The sequence below is a fragment of the Vanessa tameamea genome, chromosome 13 (assembly GCF_037043105.1).
Source record: "Vanessa tameamea isolate UH-Manoa-2023 chromosome 13, ilVanTame1 primary haplotype, whole genome shotgun sequence".
NCBI lineage: Eukaryota > Metazoa > Arthropoda > Insecta > Lepidoptera > Nymphalidae > Vanessa > Vanessa tameamea.
In genome coordinates, this window is record NC_087321.1 from 5,144,239 (window position 1) to 5,165,506 (window position 21,268).

The following is a 21,268-nucleotide window of genomic DNA, read 5'->3' on the forward strand; positions in this document are numbered from 1 at the left end:
ACTAAAAATTTATGAATAAGTTTTAAATTATTTGACAATTATTAAACATTGACAAGTTGACAACAGCTGAGCTGTTCTGAGTTATAGATAAACATTAAGCCTACAGTTCACATTGAGTCACAATAAAACAACTGAACTATCACGTACGTCTAGTTCATTCTGCTAGACATTTTGATTTTTTTTTATATTTCTACATTATATTTTACAGCACTTTATATTTCAACAGCACGCTCTACTACTACAAAATTAGATCAAATTGGAATGGCTAATATACAAAGTTACATACATCTTTAGTTAATCCTTTAATCATCATAAATCACGAAACTATACAATTAATTTTATTTATTATATTAACGCGTTATTGTACGTCAGCCAAGCAGACTGACACAATGTGTACTCGAGGCACAGTTTGATTAGATTCAATCTTGCCGCTGATGATAAACACTCAAATTTACCTGTATACCTTCGTCAAATACCGTATGCTTGCACGTTGGCCCAGTGTGTAATGCCTGCTGCAATATGCTACAGCTTACAAGTACAGGCACTGTAAACGATTATTAAGTCTTCAAATACTTAAATATTGATCTTTGTAAACATAATTAAAATTGATTAGATAAGCTTAATTTAAGTTGAGAATCCAAATATTTTATTTTCTTCTCTAAGCAAAATAATATGGTCTTGTTTATCAGTACCCATACCAAACACCAATCCAAATATCCCTAACTACAATGTTTTATTTTTAGTCTGTTGAGTTGTGTCATTTTAGTGTTATTAATTTTTATCATAATCAGTTTTTTGTCTGTGGTTTGGTTGGTTCAGTTTTGTTCGTGTTAGGAAGATTTCTCAAGATTTATCAGAACCAGTAAAATAAATACATAGTGTAGACAATGAATAATTGTCTCTAACTTGTGTAGTTCGCGCAAAAAATTTGTTATAAGTCGAAAAATGAAGCCTCTAATAGATTTCGATGAATGTCTCAGAGACTCCCCAAAATTTAGGTAAGAAAGCAATGAAAGTTTCTTATTGATAGAAAGTGAAATTTTGTACGTGTTATGTTTATTAATTGAAAAATTGCTTCTAACATTATATGACTTCAGGGAACAGCTGGAAACCGAAGAGGCTAGTATCGAGGCTTTAGAACAAAAGCTCGATAAAGTTCTAAAGAATTGTTCTGTTATGATCGAAACAGGCAAAACATACATGAGTCAGAGAAGGTAAGCTTTTTAATTGTGTTGTTATTGTTTTTCTCCTGATGTTAAATATTCATGAAGTTTATTATATATCAACGCAAACTTGATTTTAAACTAGTTTAAGTTATTTTAAGTATATAAATAAATACTTTAGCATATTATATTACCTTTTAACTTAACTTTGTTCTTGACATAAATTTGATTTCAATTTTATTTTAATACAGCACATTTACAAATGCACTATGGGACCTCACAAGCACCTTCTCAGAGGATGCAACGGTCCAAGCATCACTCAACCGCATGATACATGCCTTGCAAGAGATGACCAAGTTCCATTCAATATTGTTGGATCAGGCATCGCGAACCATACTCAAGAATCTTACAGCTTTCATCAAAGTGTATGTATTTGTTTTGATTATTATCTTCAATAAAAATTAAATAAATATTAATCATAAGATAAGTCAAAGAGGTAGTGATAAATGTAATATATATACAGGGTTATTGGTAATTCGACGTATTCCCGTTAGGAGGTAATAGGGGTGACTATTTGCGATAATTTTAACCCCTTGTTTGTAAAAAAATCTCTGGACTATTTGAATCCAAATTCGATCAAGATGAGATTACTAACTCATAATGGCCCATTTCGTGGCCTGGTAGGAGTCCGGACTAAATGCCGGTTTATTTCTATGTCTGAATAAAATATGAATAGAAAGATGCTTTTTTTTTATTCTTATTTTACAATAAGAATAAAAAAAAAGCATCAAATATGATGCGGAATAATTTGATTAGTTCGGTAGTGGAGTCACAACTTAGGAAAATAATGCATGCGCGTAGTGGAAATTACTTCGTGCAAGAATTGTTTTTAATTAATTTTGTGGGAATTTTACAGGGCGACCTATAGTCGGAATCCGCTCATGTTCGAATACAATTTTATTTCGATTGCTTTGAAATAAGTTCCTAGTTGTTATACATTTTTGGAAAGCTAAGAAAACGGTTATGTTTTTAAAATAATCTGCAGGACAAGTTTTATAACGATTTTTTTAGTTTTTAAGGCATTTTTGTGGAAAAAAAATCATAAAAATATTGAAGTAATATTTTTCCATCTCGCATTTTTAAATTTGGACGAATAATTACTATTTTAATATTGATAGATAACCAGTGTTTAATCGTTTTTGTAATCGGAAGAAAAAAATAGATTTTAATTTATACTTTTTTTTAAATAAATTTTTGAAGTTGCATTTTTGACTTATTTTGAAAAAAACTAGAAAACGTGATAATTCAAATATGGTTACCTTTTGCATCATGCATATGGGGGTTAAAATTATCGCAAATAGTCACCCCTATTACCTCCTAACGGGAATACGTCGAATTACCAATAATCCTGTATATATATTCAATGCTTTGAGACATCATAAAATTTGGCTGGAGATTGACTGCTTATATTTAGATTTCCTACGCTACACAAGGGAGCATATGTTTGTGTTAAAGTTCATTCACTAAGTAATAAAGTTTAACAATATCTTGGAATATTCTAGACAGCATAATTAAGATACAAAATTGTTTTATTCATTTTGAATACTTTTTATTAACATATTATTACTATTTATTTGTTTATTTATATATATATATATATATATTTATACATATATTGTTTTTGCAGTATATATATATATATATACTGCAAAAACAATGCCAACAATTATGAAGCTTACTTTTTGAAATAGAGTTAGTCATACTCAAGTATATAAACATATATAATAAATTTCTACAGACTGACACATTCCTGTCACTGATATAATTTACACACACCCTATTGAATGTTGCTCCTTCTTTTCAGTGATATAAAGGGTGTTAAGGAAAGTAAACATCACTTCGATAAAATCTCAAATGATCTGGATTTAGCTTTAAATAGAAACTCACAGGTAATTAAGTATGTTCTCAATAAAATAATGTAGGCTTTTATGTGTGCGTATATACACAAATACATATAAGACATGCATAATATAATATTAATTATATACTTTTGATATGTAATTCTCTGATTGTAAAACTGAATTTGAAGTGATTTCTTTATTGGATATTTTAGCCATGTGTGTTTTATATGAAAAGTTTCACTGTTAACATATTATTACCATAAAAAACAGGTGTCTCGACATAAACCAACTGATGTGGAGGAAGTAGTGAATCTCTTACTAGCAACTCGTTCCTGCTTTCGTCATACGGCCTTAGATCATGTGCAGAAGATTACTATGTTGCAGGCTCGGAAGAGACACGAAATACTGGCCACTGTGAGTTTCTTTTATACACCTATAGTAATAAATATAATAATTGTCATTGGATATTATCATCAGGTGCATGTAAGAATACTTGTCACATTACGTCTTTTTAAGCTTCTTAAACTTAATTTAAGTAGAAGTATGTGTGAATGTATATTTCATTCACATAATTAAATAATTAAAAAAAAAATGGGTGTAGAAAATAATATAAATGAATAAAAAGAAAATTCGCTTAGTTCGAGAGTTTCGCGTGGTGAGGGTTCCTCTCCTTACGATAAATGAAGAGAGAAAAACAATACACTCAATTTGATATAACGTGGAAATTGATGCCTTTGTATTAAAAAAAAGCCTTTAAATCTCTTATGTCCTAAAACTGCTAGATAATAGTGTCACCAACTCCTTTAATCTCATGCTGAATCTCATCTCAAACGGTTGGATGGACACTGGCGAAAAATTTAGTTACAAGATTTGTTCCACACATAAGCAATTTTCTAATTTGCCCCTCGTAATTTCACCTTCATATTAAAATTCCTTTGTTACACTAAATTCTGTTGTTTTCGTTCGTCGGAGAAAATAGTCTGTATTGATGGACAGACAAACAAAAGAACGTTTCTATATGAATTCTGTTTTTACATCGGATATCCGGAACCAAATCAACCATATAAGGCATTTGTGCCTAACAAAAAAATACAAACAACAGAAACAGCAAAGTGCAGTTTCTTATACGTATAATAATATTATGTACTAAAACCTCCGTAACGCGCTGCAAAATATACTCCACTTATATACAATAACAAACCTTTAAAAAATATTAAAACTTCAGATTTTATAATTGTTACGATTTTTATTTTTCATGTTACACCATTACCAGCACTACAACTAATTATTGTCTAAACATAATGTTTATCACATACAATGTTCATGTTAAATAAAAATGATATTTTGCGAATTAGTTAATAAGTGCTAATGTTTTTAACTTATATAATCGAATAAACTAACACGATTAACATCACTGCTAATATCGTATTAACGTAACCTGAGCCATTTAATATATAAATTTAATTAACTATATCAAAATAACATAAGAAACTGTCTTGTATATTAAAAAAATATACATACAAGGAAATATTTTTAGTTACAGTTTGTGGTTTGATTGCGTTAAAAGCTCTCATAGGTATATTCTTTTCGTACTCAGTGTCTTACTTTATATGGATTATGATTTAAAAAATGTATTATCCGGTTACAAATTGTTATTTTATTCTTTGTAAAAAGATACTCGGCAAATAAAAGATATAATTATAAATATATGATACAGGTGCATGTTACGTAAATCAAAGCTGTATAATTTAGACGGAAACGCGTGACTCAGTGGCACAACAATGAATGTAATTGGCTACGCAACTATCTCACTCGGTAAATAACTACGGTCTTATCGGTGTTTTTTTTTTTGTACACAGTTACTTGCTCGATATGGTTGGGTTTTAATTATATTTTTTTATAGTTATTGATGTTCCATAATCCTTTACGATTGAATAAAGTAATAAATTAGTAACAATAATAGTAATATACTTAGGGATATGAAGATGACTTCGCGAACAACGTACAATTTCGTAATATTAAATCATCATCCTCCTGCCCTTATCCCAACTCTACTTGGGGTCGGCGCAGCATGTCTTCTTTATTTCGTAATATTAAATATAAATACAATTGAAAATAATAAAAAAACGATGCATTTTATTCCGTTTTCGACGAAATCACTATTGCTTTAAATAAAATATGTAACTAACTTAATAATTGGAGAATCGTTACAATATAATATTTGTTTTATATTTTCGCCGAAAGAGATTAGTCGCATGTAAAGGGAATACGATGTTGAAAATATTACACAAAGTGCAGACTAATCGAAAGTGTTTACACACTATACGGAATAAAACACAAAAAAGAGCATGTGTAAGTAATATTTTAATAACGAATGGTTTACCTTATTTAATAACATGAATGGTTTACCTTAGGTAACCATTCATGTTATTAAAATATTACTAGGTAGGTATCTAAGGTAAGGTAACCTTTCTAATCTATTTTGCCACGGAGCTGTCTTACTAAGGGATATTATCTAAATAAAATATTGTATATAGGACAAAATAGGTTTCCCAGTCACATAATAATAATTAATTATATAAAAATATGAATTAAAAAAAAGTTATATAAATAAAACAAAATACAAACAAACATTTAAATAACAACACGTATTAAATAAAAAAAATCTAATTATTACTAATTCCACGGCCAAGCAGCGATATTTAGTATTCTTTTATTCGATTTAATAATTTAGGGTTATATAATAGTTAAAATTTCTAACTGTGCCAGTGTCGGTGGGCAGTGATGACTACTTGCGTAGTAATAATGTATTATTTGAACTAAGTACTATACCTTACATATTTTGTTTAAAATATAAACATAATAAAATAATATTAATTATAAATGCACTTTTTAATAATACGGACGCAAAACTATTTATTAAGTACCAGCTGATATTCAATTTGTGATCAAAATACATGTTCTGTTATTTTGTGACGACACAACGCACTGAAATAAATCATTTGTACATTTTCGACCTCAAAATTGAAGAAGTTGCACACAAACATTCATTCCTAACATAAAAAAAATAGGGGTCGAATTAAAAAAAAAAATTTGCTCATGTCCATTCTTTCAGTTCAAGCACATTTCGTACTAAATAACAACGAAAACAATTCAGTCTTAGTCGTGAAAGCGTAACAGACAGACATAGTTACTTTCGCATTTATAATATTAGTATACTCAATATATTAGTATAGTTATTTGTTTAGATTATAAGGGAACGTATGTATGTAGATTAATACATATCCTGCCTCGTTGGTCTAGTGGCTAGATATAAGGCCACAGACCCGAGGTCCTCAGTTCATATCTCAAGTTGGGCCGATAAAAAGTTATAGGATTTTTCTATCGAAAGATTCTCAGTAACATGCCGAATCTAAAAGTTCGAAATGCGTACATTTCCATGCCTCGGAAAGTTCTTAAAGCTTTTGGTTCCAGAGTCTTTGCGCTCGCTGTTTGCTATTCCATCGGACTATAAACACACCTGTGCACTTGTGCACCCCACCAATAATTATATATAATAATACTAGTTGTCGACCGCCGCTTCGCTCGCGTCTTAGGGGGTTGATTGTCATGTGTTAGGCCAAAAAAGTAGTCTGTGTCCTTCCTTGGAGTTCAAGTTTGCTTCATACCAAATTTCATCAAATTCGGTTCATTGGTTTGGTAGTGAAAGAGCGACAAACAGACAGAGTTACATTTATAATATTAGTTTAGATGTCCTGCGTAGTTGGGTGGTCTCTCTTGAAATTGGCCCTTGTGGTGCAATTGATGGGGTCGAAATAATTATCAAACGAAATCTTATAATACCAACATCAATTTGCATCCTTTTCTTAGTTCTAAAATAATTAGAAGAACAAACAACGAACAAAGAACGTACAAGGCTATTGCTAATAATTATTTACTTGTTCTTTGAGAATCATTGCAATGTAACATATGAATTATTTTGAAAGATATTAAGAGCTCATTTATCTTTAAAGCAAATACGATAGTGAAAAATCTTATAATCTATTCCAACCACAAGAGCCCAAAAGCCAAATAAACACGTTTGACATCGAATTGCCGCGATCATTGGTCAATAACCTGAATAATCTATGATATTCTATTTATTTTTTAAGTAAAATTAAAGTGGATATCAGTAGTTTAGTGGAATAGCGTCGTATTATAAATTAAGATATATTCGTCAAGAATTGTTAGTAGTACACATAACAACTGAGTTATTAGCAAATCGCGTGGCATACGTAAACAAAAGGTTTGCTAATCTTTATTCCTTCTTCGATTGGAATAGACGATATAATAACACAAGTATACACTATACGGAATATAAGCACTCTAAATAACGCCCATGGTCTTTTAGGAACCGGGAAATATTATGAATATTAATAATTTTGTCATAGACAACAAACTTAAACTTTTTTAGAAAATATGAGTTCCTTTTATATGAAAATGAAGTATAAAAAATACATTGTACTTTTGTGGCGTTTATCATACCATGATGTTGTTATTTTAACATTTTTTTTAATAACTAACAACAAATATTAGTAGCGGACCTAAAATTTGATCCTTTGACTATACCACCTAACGATTATGAAGAAATATGTAACAATAAAATAACGAATGAAATTTGAATCAATGAGGTCTTTAATGAAATATTGTTGATTAAAAAACGTTTCGTGGTTTACACAATTAAAAACGATAATAAATCGAAAAGCACACCGATTTCCGCATCAATTGTGGAAGATTTCAGCTACGGTGGACATTCTGCGGATGAATGATGATAATGATGAATCTCCCAGGACATATAGTGCTTGTGTGTGTACGTAAACGCAAAATGTTTGTGGGCAAACCGCGGTTAGTAAGTTGCATCTCTTTGCAGAAATGTAAAGTGGACAGACCTGCGCGTTATTTAAAATAAATACTTTACGGTACAATCGGGATTACGTTTTATCCATCTCTTGCTTACACCAGTATACGAGCGTTATAGTCAAGAAAGTAGTCTTGCGATACAGCTCTTTGAATTAAATAAGTATACTAAACGATCTCCCTGGAGCTGCTAGTGATATTCATCTCGACAATAAAAATGTAAGAGGCATGGAGGATGTTTTTCATACCGTGTCCATGGGAAACTACATAAATATTTTATCTTACATAAAACAGCCGGAACCACGCAAGACCAACGAGGCAACTTTTGACTTTATTAAGTATTGAAAAATTCATATATTTTAATTTTTTTTATGAACAATATAATTTAAGCGATTATGATCTTCGGTAAGAAGTAATTAGTTTATAACGAACGTTCATTAATTTATAACGTTTTCTAAAACGATAACTAAATAATACGACGCCGTAGGTGAATTAAGAAAATGGTTGCCACCTTTTTGTCACAATTACACAAACAATAGAAACACTTGTAAGCTTTATATATAAAAAAACAGCTACTTTAACTTTAACTGGTTAATTATGACACGGATAAATAACAACAAAAACCGCTAACACCTTTGTATTGTGTGTGCAAATAGTAATTACATTTACTAAATATTTTGTTTATAATTATTCTTAAAAATTGATTACAACGACCCTATATACTTTGTTTAACGTATTAAAATAACTTATCAGAATACGATACTCTTTTTTTATTATAAAAAAATGGCCACCTTATGGTGAGTGGTCACTATTAACCTTAAATATTAAATATTAATACTGCAAGTGAAATTAGGTAATATTTATACCAATTAAAATAATTCAAAAAGTTCCCAACATCAATGTTTTGTCCTCTCTGCTATTATATTAGTACATTCATCACCCTCACCACCTAGATGTCCGAAAATCCACAACAGCACGATTTTTAAGACATTTTCTCTTGCACAACCACTCTGTGTAACTTTCTTGTGACTTGGGAACCATCAAGAAAAGAGCGTACTCATTCCTTAAAGGCCGGCACGCACGCATCTGCAAGCCCCCCGCTGTTGCAGATGTTCATGGGCGGAGGTAATCACTTTCCATCAGATGAACCTCCTGCTCGTTTGCCACCTATAACAAAAAAAAAAAGTACGTCAAAGGGAAAAACAAAAAATACGATTGAATAATTTATGAGTAGGTGGTACATACCTAAAGAATCTTGCCCAAAGTCGTACCATCAGTGAGTACCATCACCAATAAAGTAATAGTCTGCATATGTAGCAGAGCTGGACTCGAGCCTCCTTTCCTTTTGAGGAGAGATTTTAAAACTTATTCTGCATTATTATTAATTATAACGGACATCTCGGTGTGGTGGATGCAAATGTGTTAGATATTCATGCCGAGCACAAGATGAATTATAAATACATGTAATACATATGACATATTAGTGGATACTTGTGTTTGAATTTGGAATTTTCTGTTAAGTTTCATATAGTTAAGTCTTCTAGCGGATTATGTCAGTTCTTACCGATTAGATTTTATTTTATCAGCAATCCACTTACAGCCTTACTTAATTTTGTTTGGATTGTGATATTGTTTTTGATTACTTTTGTTTTTATAACTGTTTGTTCAAGTGTAGTTGAAATTAAAATATTGTATATGAAACGTTATTTATTCGATTAAAGATAGCGTATCGAGTAATCGTCAATTAGTCACTGATAGTCTTCCTACGAATCACTGCTTAATAGATTTCGTCGATCGCAACTTGCGAGGTTGTGCCCAAGTGACTAATGTACCGCGCAATCAGATTACGGCATCTTGTGGCGACAGTTTGTTTAAATGTTTATTTCACGTAAATGAAATTGTGTTGATAAATAAATAATTTTATACGTTATTGCAGTGAATATTTGTAATTATGAGTATTTAATTTGTTACGTTTTAATAACGAATGTAGTATCGTGATGTGTGATCCGAAATAATAGTAAGTGCGTCATCGATTTAATAATATTTATACGTAATTTTTTGTACGTAATATTGAATGGTTATTAAATGAACTCTAAAGACTTGTGTCGCTTTGGACAACATTATCACGTCATTTTTTTCTTAGAAATCAAATATATGACATACGGTTTCTAACTTGCATAACTGTAAGGTTTTCTAACATAACGTGAAAGAAGTTTTGTAAATTTATTTATGAAAAAAAAGGTATTTTTTTTACTTAATTACCCATAATGTTGCTTCCAACAACAAGAAGACTATACCTAAAATGCGTCTTACGTGTTTGACTTCGATAAATAGTGATTTAATTAAGTAAATATATCGATATAATGATAATCTCTGTGTTTCAGTTCCTGTCGTATTTGCAAGCGTGCTGCACCTACCATCACCAGGGTGCCGATCTGTCAGAAGACCTGGAACCATTTCTTAAGTTGACAGCTGACGAGGTAAGACCCTTCCATATTTCAATTTTATAATTATATTTAACTTTATAATTATATTTAATTATATATTTTATAATTATATTTAATTTAATTTATTATTGTTCAAATTCGACAGCATCTATTCAGATATGGCTTGTGATGATAATGATTTAAAGGATTTCTAATCTATAACTTCGAATACCGCTTCAGTGTTCATTCAAATTCTTATTAAGTAAAGGAGAAATCTATTGAAAAGTTATATTCGCTTAACCCTGAATACAATTCAAAATTAATAACATACACCACTAATGATTAAAGTATACTATAGAAAACCAATGATATCTTTATCTAATCAGATAAAAATAGCCACATGACCTAACCAATACCGAAAATAAAACATTCATTTTAAAATTCTAATGCGATATATATTAATTTATATATATATAAATATATATATATATATAAATATATATATATATATATGTATATATATATATATATGTATATATATATATATATATATAATGCGATATTTATTTTTAATTGTTATTTTATCATTTTTTTACTTGGTAACACTAAAGCCCCTTAAAATAATATAAAGCAAAAAAATAGAAAATTGATTTATAAACAGTGCAAAAAAAGAATACTGAAAACTGTTTTCTCTTTGCCTATTTATTTATGTGATTGAAAAATTAGAAAATTCGGTAATATTATTAAAGTCTATGGTGAAAGTTAAAGCAATAATATGTTAATTAATATCATAATAAAGGTTTTGAATATGTTTATGGACCATAAAAAGTCACGCAATAATGTCCTGATGGACGTATATAGCGTGTCAGTGCGTGACGAGCAAGGGAAGTAGGGTTTTACAATGGCGTCATACAAGTATTAGATAATTGTTCAATTTGTGCTAACATGATTTACATATTTTTAATTATACAACCTCATGAATAACTTTATGAATTATGTACAGTCATTTTAAATAATCAATTTTTATTTATTTTAATTGCTATTCTTTAGTTTCATATAGTATACATTTAATCTTAAAATAAAATTTATTTTTTAATTAAATACATAATTATATTTAAAAATCGAAGATATTTTATTACAAAAGAAAAGCTCGTGGTCAATAATCTCAAAAACTATTTGATTCATAAATAACTTATATGGTCCTTATTTTATATTATAACTGTTACAATTCATTTTGTGAATATAAAACAACACAATTATGAAATATGAATAAAGAATTCCATCAAGGCTGATAGCATAAGTAACAGGCAACAAAAATGTTTTCGTAAAAGTATTATATTGAGTGCAAACACGAAAACTCACTGATCTATAGAGTTGCATGATAATTAGCATTATTACAGCCAATACTAGACAAATGCGAGTGTAATTAAAATTAAACACATATTTGCTTATTATTAATTACAAATCCTAATCATCATATCATGGAACGATCAAGAAAGTATTAATAACAAGCAATTTAACGCCAGACACTGACTAATTGGTGCATTTCAGGTTGCAACAATGCGCAACGATACAAAAATACTTGACAAGGAGATGGAAAATCGACACACGATTGTCAATAGCAAAGACACCGTTTTACCGAGCTGTAAATCAGTTCCCACTGAACGAGATAGTAAGGATGGACTTTTGAGTACGCCGTCATTGAAAAATTTGCCCAGAATGCAGGGTTATCTGTTCAAAAGGACATCGAATGCTTTCAAGACATGGAATCGACGATGGTTCTATTTGTACGATAATCGCCTCGTGTATAGGTGAGTGTTTACAGTCGTTCGTCACGCTAGAGCTTGAAGGCTGGTTAAGTGGGACGTGAACGATGGTCAGGGTCTTCAAAATTATCATAATATGCGCAATATTTGTTTGATCGTAATTGTTTTTTAAATTGTAGGTAATTGTAATATAATGGGTCATTATGAAATAATTTGAATTTATGAGATATAGGGATGTTTAGTTTAAAGATTTTAAATTTAAATAAAATTCAAAACATCATATCCATTTGTCACATACGAAAATAAGTCGACTTTTATTACGATTGCGATACGGATTATCCCTCTTTGCCTTTCTTTCCTTGTTATTTCTTCTGAAATCTATGTGTTATTTTTTAGATTATTTATATATCACGATTGAGTGTCGCACTACAAAATAACCAAAACAAACCGGTCAACTTTATTATGTTGGTGTGCGTGACACTCGCCAAACGTCACACTACTTTAGACGTGTGCGTGTACTCAGTGGCCAACTTTTGGCATTTATTTATTTCCTCGTCTTGACGGTCTATCTAGAAATATAAGTAATGAAAGAGTTATTTTATTCGATTCGGCTGTATTACAGCGAACCACAAATTAATATTTACCTGAAACAAATTAACAAATTGATCGAAAGAAATTCCAAAGTTTATCAATTTCATATTCAGAAAAGATTTGAACTTTGTCAGCTTATACTAATATATTTTTTTAAAACATGATTTATAGAAAAATACACGAGTACAAAGTCGATCGAATCGAGTTCAAAGAGATCGAATATCCATTGTAATTGATTATCGATTGTATTGCAAAATTTGTTACACTTGTTTTTCAGGAAACGAACAGGCGAACTTAACGTGACGGTGATGGAGGAGGACCTGAGACTTTGCACGGTGAAGCCGGTGCTCGACGGCGAGAGGCGATTCTGTTTCGAAGTCCTGTCGCCTTCCAAGTAACGAGATGATTCATTTTAGATTATAATGTACTACAAATGTCGAGTATATTGGATGTAGCTTTAATATAGATTTTCTAAACTAAACATACTATGTTTCTAAAAGATTAAATTCAAGACATAGCAGATATAAAGTTATCTTGTTTTTGTAAAGACTTTCAAAGTATTATTTATATTTTAAAGTTTTTGTTCGGGGTCGATACAATAATATCCGAAACGATCAGGATCAAGGGGGTGCTCCGTTCCGTAGTCGAAACCCGTTTGAGTAATACGACCATTGCAGAAGCCACATGCTCCAAGCGGACTCGGAAGAGATGCTCACGTCGTGGATCTCGGCGCTGCAGAACGGCATCCGCTCCGCCATCCAGCAGGGCCAGAGCCGCGACAACCCCGACTCGCAGATGGTGCTGGTGCCAGACACGCGCACCACCGCGCCCGCCATGAAGAAGATCAGGTTCGGAACACGACCCACCGACTTACAGCTCCACCACCACCTCAAGCAACAATCACACTACCGATCAAAAACACTATAAACTATCATAATATTAAATGTAATTTTACTTTAGTCGATTATTTTATATCGTGTAATAAGCATTAGAATCGTCTAACTAAAAAATACATTTACCAATAATTTTGAAAGTGTGTACGTGAACTATTAAAAGGTTCAATAAAAAATCAACCCGTATGTAGGTTGAATTTCTGAAATATGCTATGCAATGACCCTTTATTTTTATTACCTACAACTGTATTATTGTATGTATTATATATTTATTCTATCTAATTTTCGTTTTTTTTTTCAGAATATGGGAACAATTACTTAGTATACCTGGTAATAATTACTGTTGCGACTGCGGCAGTCCGAACCCGCGCTGGGCCAGTATTAATCTCGGAATAACTTTATGTATAGGTTTGTACTATTTACTTTATATACATAAAACCATGTACGCACATGAAAATTTATTATTAATATTATGTATATAATGTTTCTCTTTGATACTTCAAGAGTTGATACAACATCCAAGGAAGACAAATTGCTTGACTTATGATGTAATAATTTCATGGATAGAACTTTAACCCTGGCAAGCACCACAGAATTGCTATGAAGTTTTATTAGCTTATAATACATTGCTCTCAGCTGTAAAGTGACGTGATAAACGTGACGGAACCAATACACATTGAATATTAATAGATTTAAATTGAGTATTTTATAGCGCGCTAATATTGAAGTATTCGATATTCAACCGAATAGTGATTCAATATACTATATTCGGCCGACTCTCACCGAAAACGTCGAATGACCGAATAGTCCTTCCTTAAATTTTATCAATTTCGTTTCAGTGGTTTTACTATGAACGAAACAACGGACAGACAAACTAAGTGACATTCGCATTTATAATATTTGTATTGATATTTACTTAAAAAATTGACTAAAAACTAGACTTTTTTAATGTTATTTGAATTTCTCTACAGACGCGCTGTCCGTGCCCTTTTTGTTTCTTATTTATAATTCGATTGATGTTATTTTCATGTGCGTACATGGTTTTATTACCCGACAGCATAATAATCTAAAGTTTTTTGATTGTAAATTGATGGCAGATTGCTTTTGCATTGAACTCTACCATGTAATGTTTTTGTTCTAGAATGTTCAGGTATCCATCGTTCGCTCGGCGTGCACGTTAGTAAAGTAAGATCTCTCACTCTAGACGACTGGGAACCAGATATTATTAAGGTGATTTTACGATTTATTTACGAATTACGAATATTTTTAAAATTTTAAATAAATAAGAAACATTTATTGGATTTATATTTTTTCAGCAAAATGTTAATATAAGCAAACTAAAATGAAATTAGACTATTTTACCGAAGCCATAAGAGTATTTAAAAGAGATCGCTACTTAGCGATAAGACCGCCCTATGGTGCATCTTATCTTAGTGGTGTACAATAAAGAATATTATTTTGTATTTGTATTAAAAAAAAATCATAAAATGAACTTTACAGGTTATGGCAGAGCTAGGCAACAAAATAGTCAATTTAATATATGAAGCTAATACAGAAGGGACCACCATCACTAGAGCCACCCCAGATTGCGAAACGTGAGTTTGTGAATTAATTTAAAATAATTTAAATTAATATGTATGTCAGTTTAAATTAATCTTTAAATACATTTTAATATTTTGTGTAAGCAACACTATTTCTGCGTGGGTTATTCTAATCGAAGGCAATGAAAAAGTAAATAACAACTTTGAATTGACGTGCTCGCGTTATAGGCAGGCTGACGGGCACATTGGCCACTGGTATGTGGTCAGTACTACCCACAACCATAGCGCTGTAAGAAATTTTAACCATTCCTTACATCGCCAATGCGTGTCCTTGGGAACTGAAATGTTATGTCCCTTGTGCTTATAGTTACTGTCTCACTCATCTTTCTAACCGGAACTCAACAATAGTATATTACTGCTCGGCAGTAAAATATAAATTTACCTCCTTCGACTGTAATGGATTTGTGTTCCTTGATGTGTATGTGGCGGTACGAAGGTGTCTATGTGAGTGTTAGCAGGCGCGTGTAGTCGTGCGTGTGTTGTGTGTTTAAGATTCATGTAAACGGTTTTGTTCACAGTTCCGTCCGGGAAGCATGGATTCGAGCAAAATACGTGAAGCTCGAATTCGTAAAAAATATAGTGAACACAACAATGTCCGACTCCATACAAGAATCACCTTTGCGAAATGGCAGACGGTGGTCCGTTCGGAGAGCGAGGCGGAGGTGCGTTATAGTGTAATCTAAATGAGAAGTAATAGCAAAAGAAAATTCTTCCGACTGTGCAATTTAACGTGTGCAATTTAATTGAAATTATGTCACTTCCAGAGTACGCGCTCCGCCTGTCGTGCCGGAAACTATCCAAGACGAGAAAAGTGACGTCAATAGTAATACCAGCGGTAAATACATTAACTATTATCGTTTTGTACCGTTTTATAATAATCGCCCTATTCTAACCGACCAAATTAATAAGATAAGGCCAATTGAATGATGATAATTCTAATTCCAGCGTCGGAGAGTTCGAGCAAGTCTGAAGGCAGCCCCGTGCTGCTCATCGGCACGGAGCTGGCGGCCGAGCGAGCGCTGGACCTGGCGCTGCCCTCCGACCACGACTCCACGGAGGGCGAGGACGACGACATCGGTATCTATCGCACCCCACCGGCCCTTACGAGAATTCCATCGATGTCACCGAATCTCTTTCCCGGCTCAGTTGCACATTCTAGGAACTAAAGAATTATATTTTCTATTTGAAGAGGGGAATCTGGTGGGGAACGTTCACTTCTGCCCATAGACACGGGTACCGTAAGGAATACATACAGCTCTTTACGTCGACGATGCGCCTCCATCCATGGGATCTAAGATGTTAGGTCTCTCGTGCCCGTAAAACACCACCACATCTGCGGGTCAGACGGGAATATAAGCTAACCAGTCCGCGCGCGGGGCAGGCGCGGAGGACATGTCGGCGCTGTCGGCGGACGCCGTGCTGACGCGCGCGGCGCGGGCGCACAACGTGTGCGTGATGCGCGCGGCGCTGGCGGCGGGCGCCGACGTGGCGCACGCGCACGCGCGCCTACGCACGCCGCTGCACGCCGCCGTGCTCAGTGTGAGTAGACCTCGGATTTCATACCTCTTTGATCTCATATAATGAACAGAACATAAACGAAACGGATAAACTTTCCATTGCACTTAATATTTGATACCTCGCACCTGTCTACTATACCTTTGCGTATTAAATGAGTGAGTAAACTTAAATGATTACGACAGGGTTCTGTGATGGCGTGCTCGTTTCTACTACTCAATGGAAGCAAACTTAATGCACAAGACGAAGATGGCATGACTCCCTTACATCTCGCAACCGAAGCCGGTCATACCGGACAGGTATGTTTTTTACCTTACTATAACATTACAATACATTTTTATTGAAATAAATCCGCACAAGCTGGTGCATGTAATTTCCGCGTCAATGTTTTTAAATGAATAAATAAACGCGTGTGGCCCGACTGACGGTAGTGCGGTGTGTGCAGGTGTGCCTGCTGCTGCGGTACCGCGCCGACCAGTCGCTGGCGGACGGCGCGGGCCGCACGCCGCTCGACATCGCCGTGGCGCACGCCAACGCGGACATCGTCACGCTGTACGTCCCGCTCTTATTTAAGTAGCCAATTCCAATGGCAGGGGCGGATGACCTTGAATTGTCAGAACATCATTCAAGGTCCTGATCTAATATGATCTGTGGATGTTATTATAGATTCGTGAAAAATATACGTTTTGAATATACGGTATGTTTTTATCAGAACTTGAAGTAATTTTGAAATTTAGTTAAGTGGAATAATGTATTGTTCATAAAGATATATTAATCGAGTAGATTGTTGTTTATATTAGAGAAACGTAAGGAATATGTAGATATCATATTTGTTTATCTTTACTTCTTCTGCCATTGGAACATAGTTTATAAAATGCTTAATAGAACATAAAAAGCATATTCGTTTAGACTTTAATTGATTGAACTTGGGCTAATTGATTATTGTCTTTATTAGTCCCATTTTGTATATAGGAAAATTTAATTATACCTTGGAAAAAATATTGCTATTAAATTATTTTTATAACAAAAAAATAAATAAAACAGATTGAGATTAACAAAGCTGAATGAAGAGATGCGGGAAAGTGAGATGTCGTCCAACGACGACACGTACAACGAAGTGTTCCGCGACTACACGCAGCTCGCGCACTCGCACCCCGAGCGGCTCGTGCGCGCCAAGCACAACAACAACGACGGTATGTCGATAGTACTTCACAATTAATCTTTGCTCACTAATACTATCGATATAATGACAACGTCCCGTTGACCGTTTTCTGCTAATGCGGCTCAAGAGACACTAGACATTCGCGTCAGACGTATTGTAGTGCCACAGTGTGTGCGCCAATACAGGTGCTATATTTGTTCCTCATTCTAATAATCCGATAGGATGGTAAATCTGACCCGACCGGATAGAGCGAGCGCACGACCAAAAGCTTTGCGTGCTTAATGTAATCATATGTCAATCCCGGTGACATTTGGCAAATTCTCAGCTCGTCTATCTACCGATGCGTAATTTTTTTATTGTCAGACATTAATACCATGTGTTGTAGTTTGAAGGATTTTACTGTGATCACACTAGTGACAACTGACATACATGATGGCCTGCTTTGCGTTGAAGTGACAAAATAAAAAACGGTTTATACTTAAATAGAAATATCTATCTGCAGAGGCAAATTATTGTATAAAAAGGAATAAAAATTATTAACATATTCTTGTTATTACTTCAGGTGAACAGGTGAATAGTGAATGACGAATAGAGAAGAAGTTGCGACGACTACATCTGTGGTGGCGAGCCGATTGAACCGTCTGATACATACGAACGATAATAACCGAATATAATCCGAATGGCTTGTCGTTTACCATTGTTTTATAATTTAAAAGTAAAAATAAGCCAATTCGCTACACTATACATAAAATGGTGGTATTATGTTTGCAGTATATCGATTGTTGTTATAAATTGTAAGTTATAACGATGTCAGATAATAATCGATTTTATTTTAATGTGATGTGACACCATATTGTCTATTAATGTGTGAATGAAAACGTTAATAACGAATTACTTTAATATTTTATGATAGATATTATATAAAAAAAAAGCTGTATTTGTTAAAAAAAAATTCTCATTAATATACTTCAAGTATATATTAAAATTTATTATTTTTGGTATTAAATTATGGAAGTGATCTCTTAAAGAAATAATTGAGGCTTAAAAAAATATCACGGAGAAAATATAGCTGCCAAATTCCTAATGTAAAGACTTATTCACCATATCTTCCGGAAAAATATGTATAAATAACCTTAATATAATTATATATTTAATGCCATATAAGTGGTTATGTGATGTGCTTTTATATATTAAACCAAAGATTTGTTTATGTATGGATACAGGCTTAGCGTTGTAAGATTGCTTTGGGGTCAGGGAACAGTTACTCAACTATTACATATAACGCTTGCCGATACAGAAAAGATTTATAAATAGCGGAGAGTACTGATATAACTATGTATAACAAAGTAAATTAAAGTCACTTATAAGATTATGTCGAATTAATAAATTCATCACCTATATTAAAAAAGGTAAAGACATGAATTTGAGATTGATTTGCTCAACAAGATCAGTTAAAAAAATCTTCCTTAATCTCTTGAAATCTTATCTTACACCGATGCGAACATTGTGCGAGTGAGTGAGCGAGACGGCACGACACAATGCCGATATTTATAAATCTTTTCTTTATTATAATAAATAAAAAAATGTATGAAAATCAGATTGAGGTGTTATTAAAAGTACAATAAATCGCGTTAAGTATTCTCATGATAACGTCTAAAAAGTATTCTCGTCAAACAATATTTTGTTGTTGTGAGCGGATCCATTTTATCTTACTTAAAATCACGTGACAGTTTATCATGATTTTATTAATTTTATTTCATTATTTTTTAATAAGAGTACTTATTATAGCTATCTAAGATTTTTTTTTCTTCAATAATTTCAATGGTAATAATGCATTCCAAGATTCGCAATTATTTTTTATTTACAAAAACGATTAAAACCTCCTTTATTTCGTTGACTTTTTTAAATATCTAAAAAACACCATCCCGTTTCGCAAATTTAATTCAATTGTATTTACTATATATGTATACATTCCTGTTTACGTCCGTAAGTCAATCCTTAATCCATTCCAATGTATTTAACAACGAAAAAGAGTAAAATGTTGAATCTCATTTTTAGTAGCAAGATTTTTTTTTTAATATCTTTATTGTAAATAAAATTATTCGTCACAATACTACGCTTGCCAATTGTAAAACAAAATATGCCAATTTGTATTTTTAAATATCTATTAAATATTTTTAATCATAAATTGGAACCGGTATATAACACTTAGTTTGTGTCAGTTATATAATAATTCGTGTATTGTAGGTATATCATATAGTCTATTCAATTTTTTTTACCATTTACCATCATTTTTTTTTAAATAGATTATAGTAACTGACTAAAACTCATCATTAACCGGTACTCGACGAAAACGTATAATAAATGGAATCACAAATGAAGATTCCTTTCGATGAATTTACTATTTAGATGTAGATAACCATAACATTATGTGATGTTAGATATTTTGTTATTATGAATTATTGTAATATGTTCGTATTTAATATCATAATTTTTTTTGATTATTTCAACAATTACTTTCTGAAACTGTTATTGTTTGAATATCAAAAATGATTTTGATTTTAAAGCAATTTATAATGCAAATCTTGTTAAACGATACGGTTTTAATTCGATCTAATACATGTGATTGGCCTAGCCGCGAAATAACTATTAGTTATATAAAATATATATACAAAGTGTCCCATAAGAGAAGGCAGCTTTTACAGTGCATAACGTACAAATTGATTGCTGAAATTAAATAATATACATAATATCTGTATATGCTATTTGCGGTTATGAATATAATTTAATATGACTATTAAATTTTTTATTATAATACCAAACTGTTATGTCGAGCTCAAATCCTAGCCGTACATGAAAAACAACGATAATGAGCGTTCAACGCTGTCTACTGGATGAAAATTGTCTGATATCATGAGCTTGTGATACTGTGATTGCTAAAGTTGCTTCTTTTAAGGGATACGGATGTCGTAGGATTTGTTTGGAAATAAACGTTAGACGTTGTAAACTTATTATAATATAATCAACAATTTTACATTCTAGTTTGATAAATTGAAATATATCAATGTATAGATAAAAATATTTTTTATTTAAATAGACTTTTACAAGCAATTTTAAATAGTAATTTGCAAGATTAATTAAACCTAATTTTTTATGACTGGATTATCTAGTACGAATAAAGTAATACTTAAATATTTGTATTTGACATTGGTTTCAAATATATTTTTCACTTATTATCGTATTATAATATTATATATGCGTTGCTAAATATTTGCTTTTGTCGTACAAATTGATCGGAAGGTCAATAAACTGAACGATCTACATTAACGTTGAAAACTGAGTTTGATAACCGGT

At 32.2% G+C, this 21,268-nt stretch overlaps 1 protein-coding gene across 2 annotated transcripts; it reads left to right on the forward strand.

Annotated features, from left to right (window-relative positions):
- Window positions 1-783: 783 nt before the first annotated feature.
- On the forward strand, window positions 784-19,289 carry LOC113398000 (arf-GAP with coiled-coil, ANK repeat and PH domain-containing protein 2). Of its 2 annotated transcripts, XM_026636556.2 has the most exons (20): window positions 784-998; window positions 1,098-1,214; window positions 1,415-1,588; window positions 3,028-3,112; window positions 3,335-3,478; window positions 10,345-10,440; window positions 11,938-12,197; window positions 13,021-13,137; window positions 13,421-13,591; window positions 13,938-14,044; window positions 14,778-14,866; window positions 15,137-15,231; window positions 15,756-15,899; window positions 16,002-16,072; window positions 16,183-16,314; window positions 16,619-16,776; window positions 16,938-17,051; window positions 17,198-17,304; window positions 17,797-17,945; window positions 18,477-19,286. In XM_026636556.2, the coding sequence occupies exons 1-20, from the start codon at window positions 946-948 to the stop codon at window positions 18,497-18,499; spliced, it is 2,406 nt and encodes an 801-aa protein (XP_026492341.1). In that variant the 5' UTR covers window positions 784-945; the 3' UTR covers window positions 18,500-19,286. The 2 variants fall into 2 exon arrangements, with proteins under 2 accessions (XP_026492341.1, XP_064072703.1); XM_064216633.1 differs by lacking the exons at window positions 784-998; window positions 1,098-1,214; window positions 1,415-1,588; window positions 3,028-3,112; window positions 3,335-3,478 and adding an exon at window positions 7,331-7,349 and having other exon boundaries at window positions 18,477-19,289.
- Window positions 19,290-21,268: the final 1,979 nt, after the last annotated feature.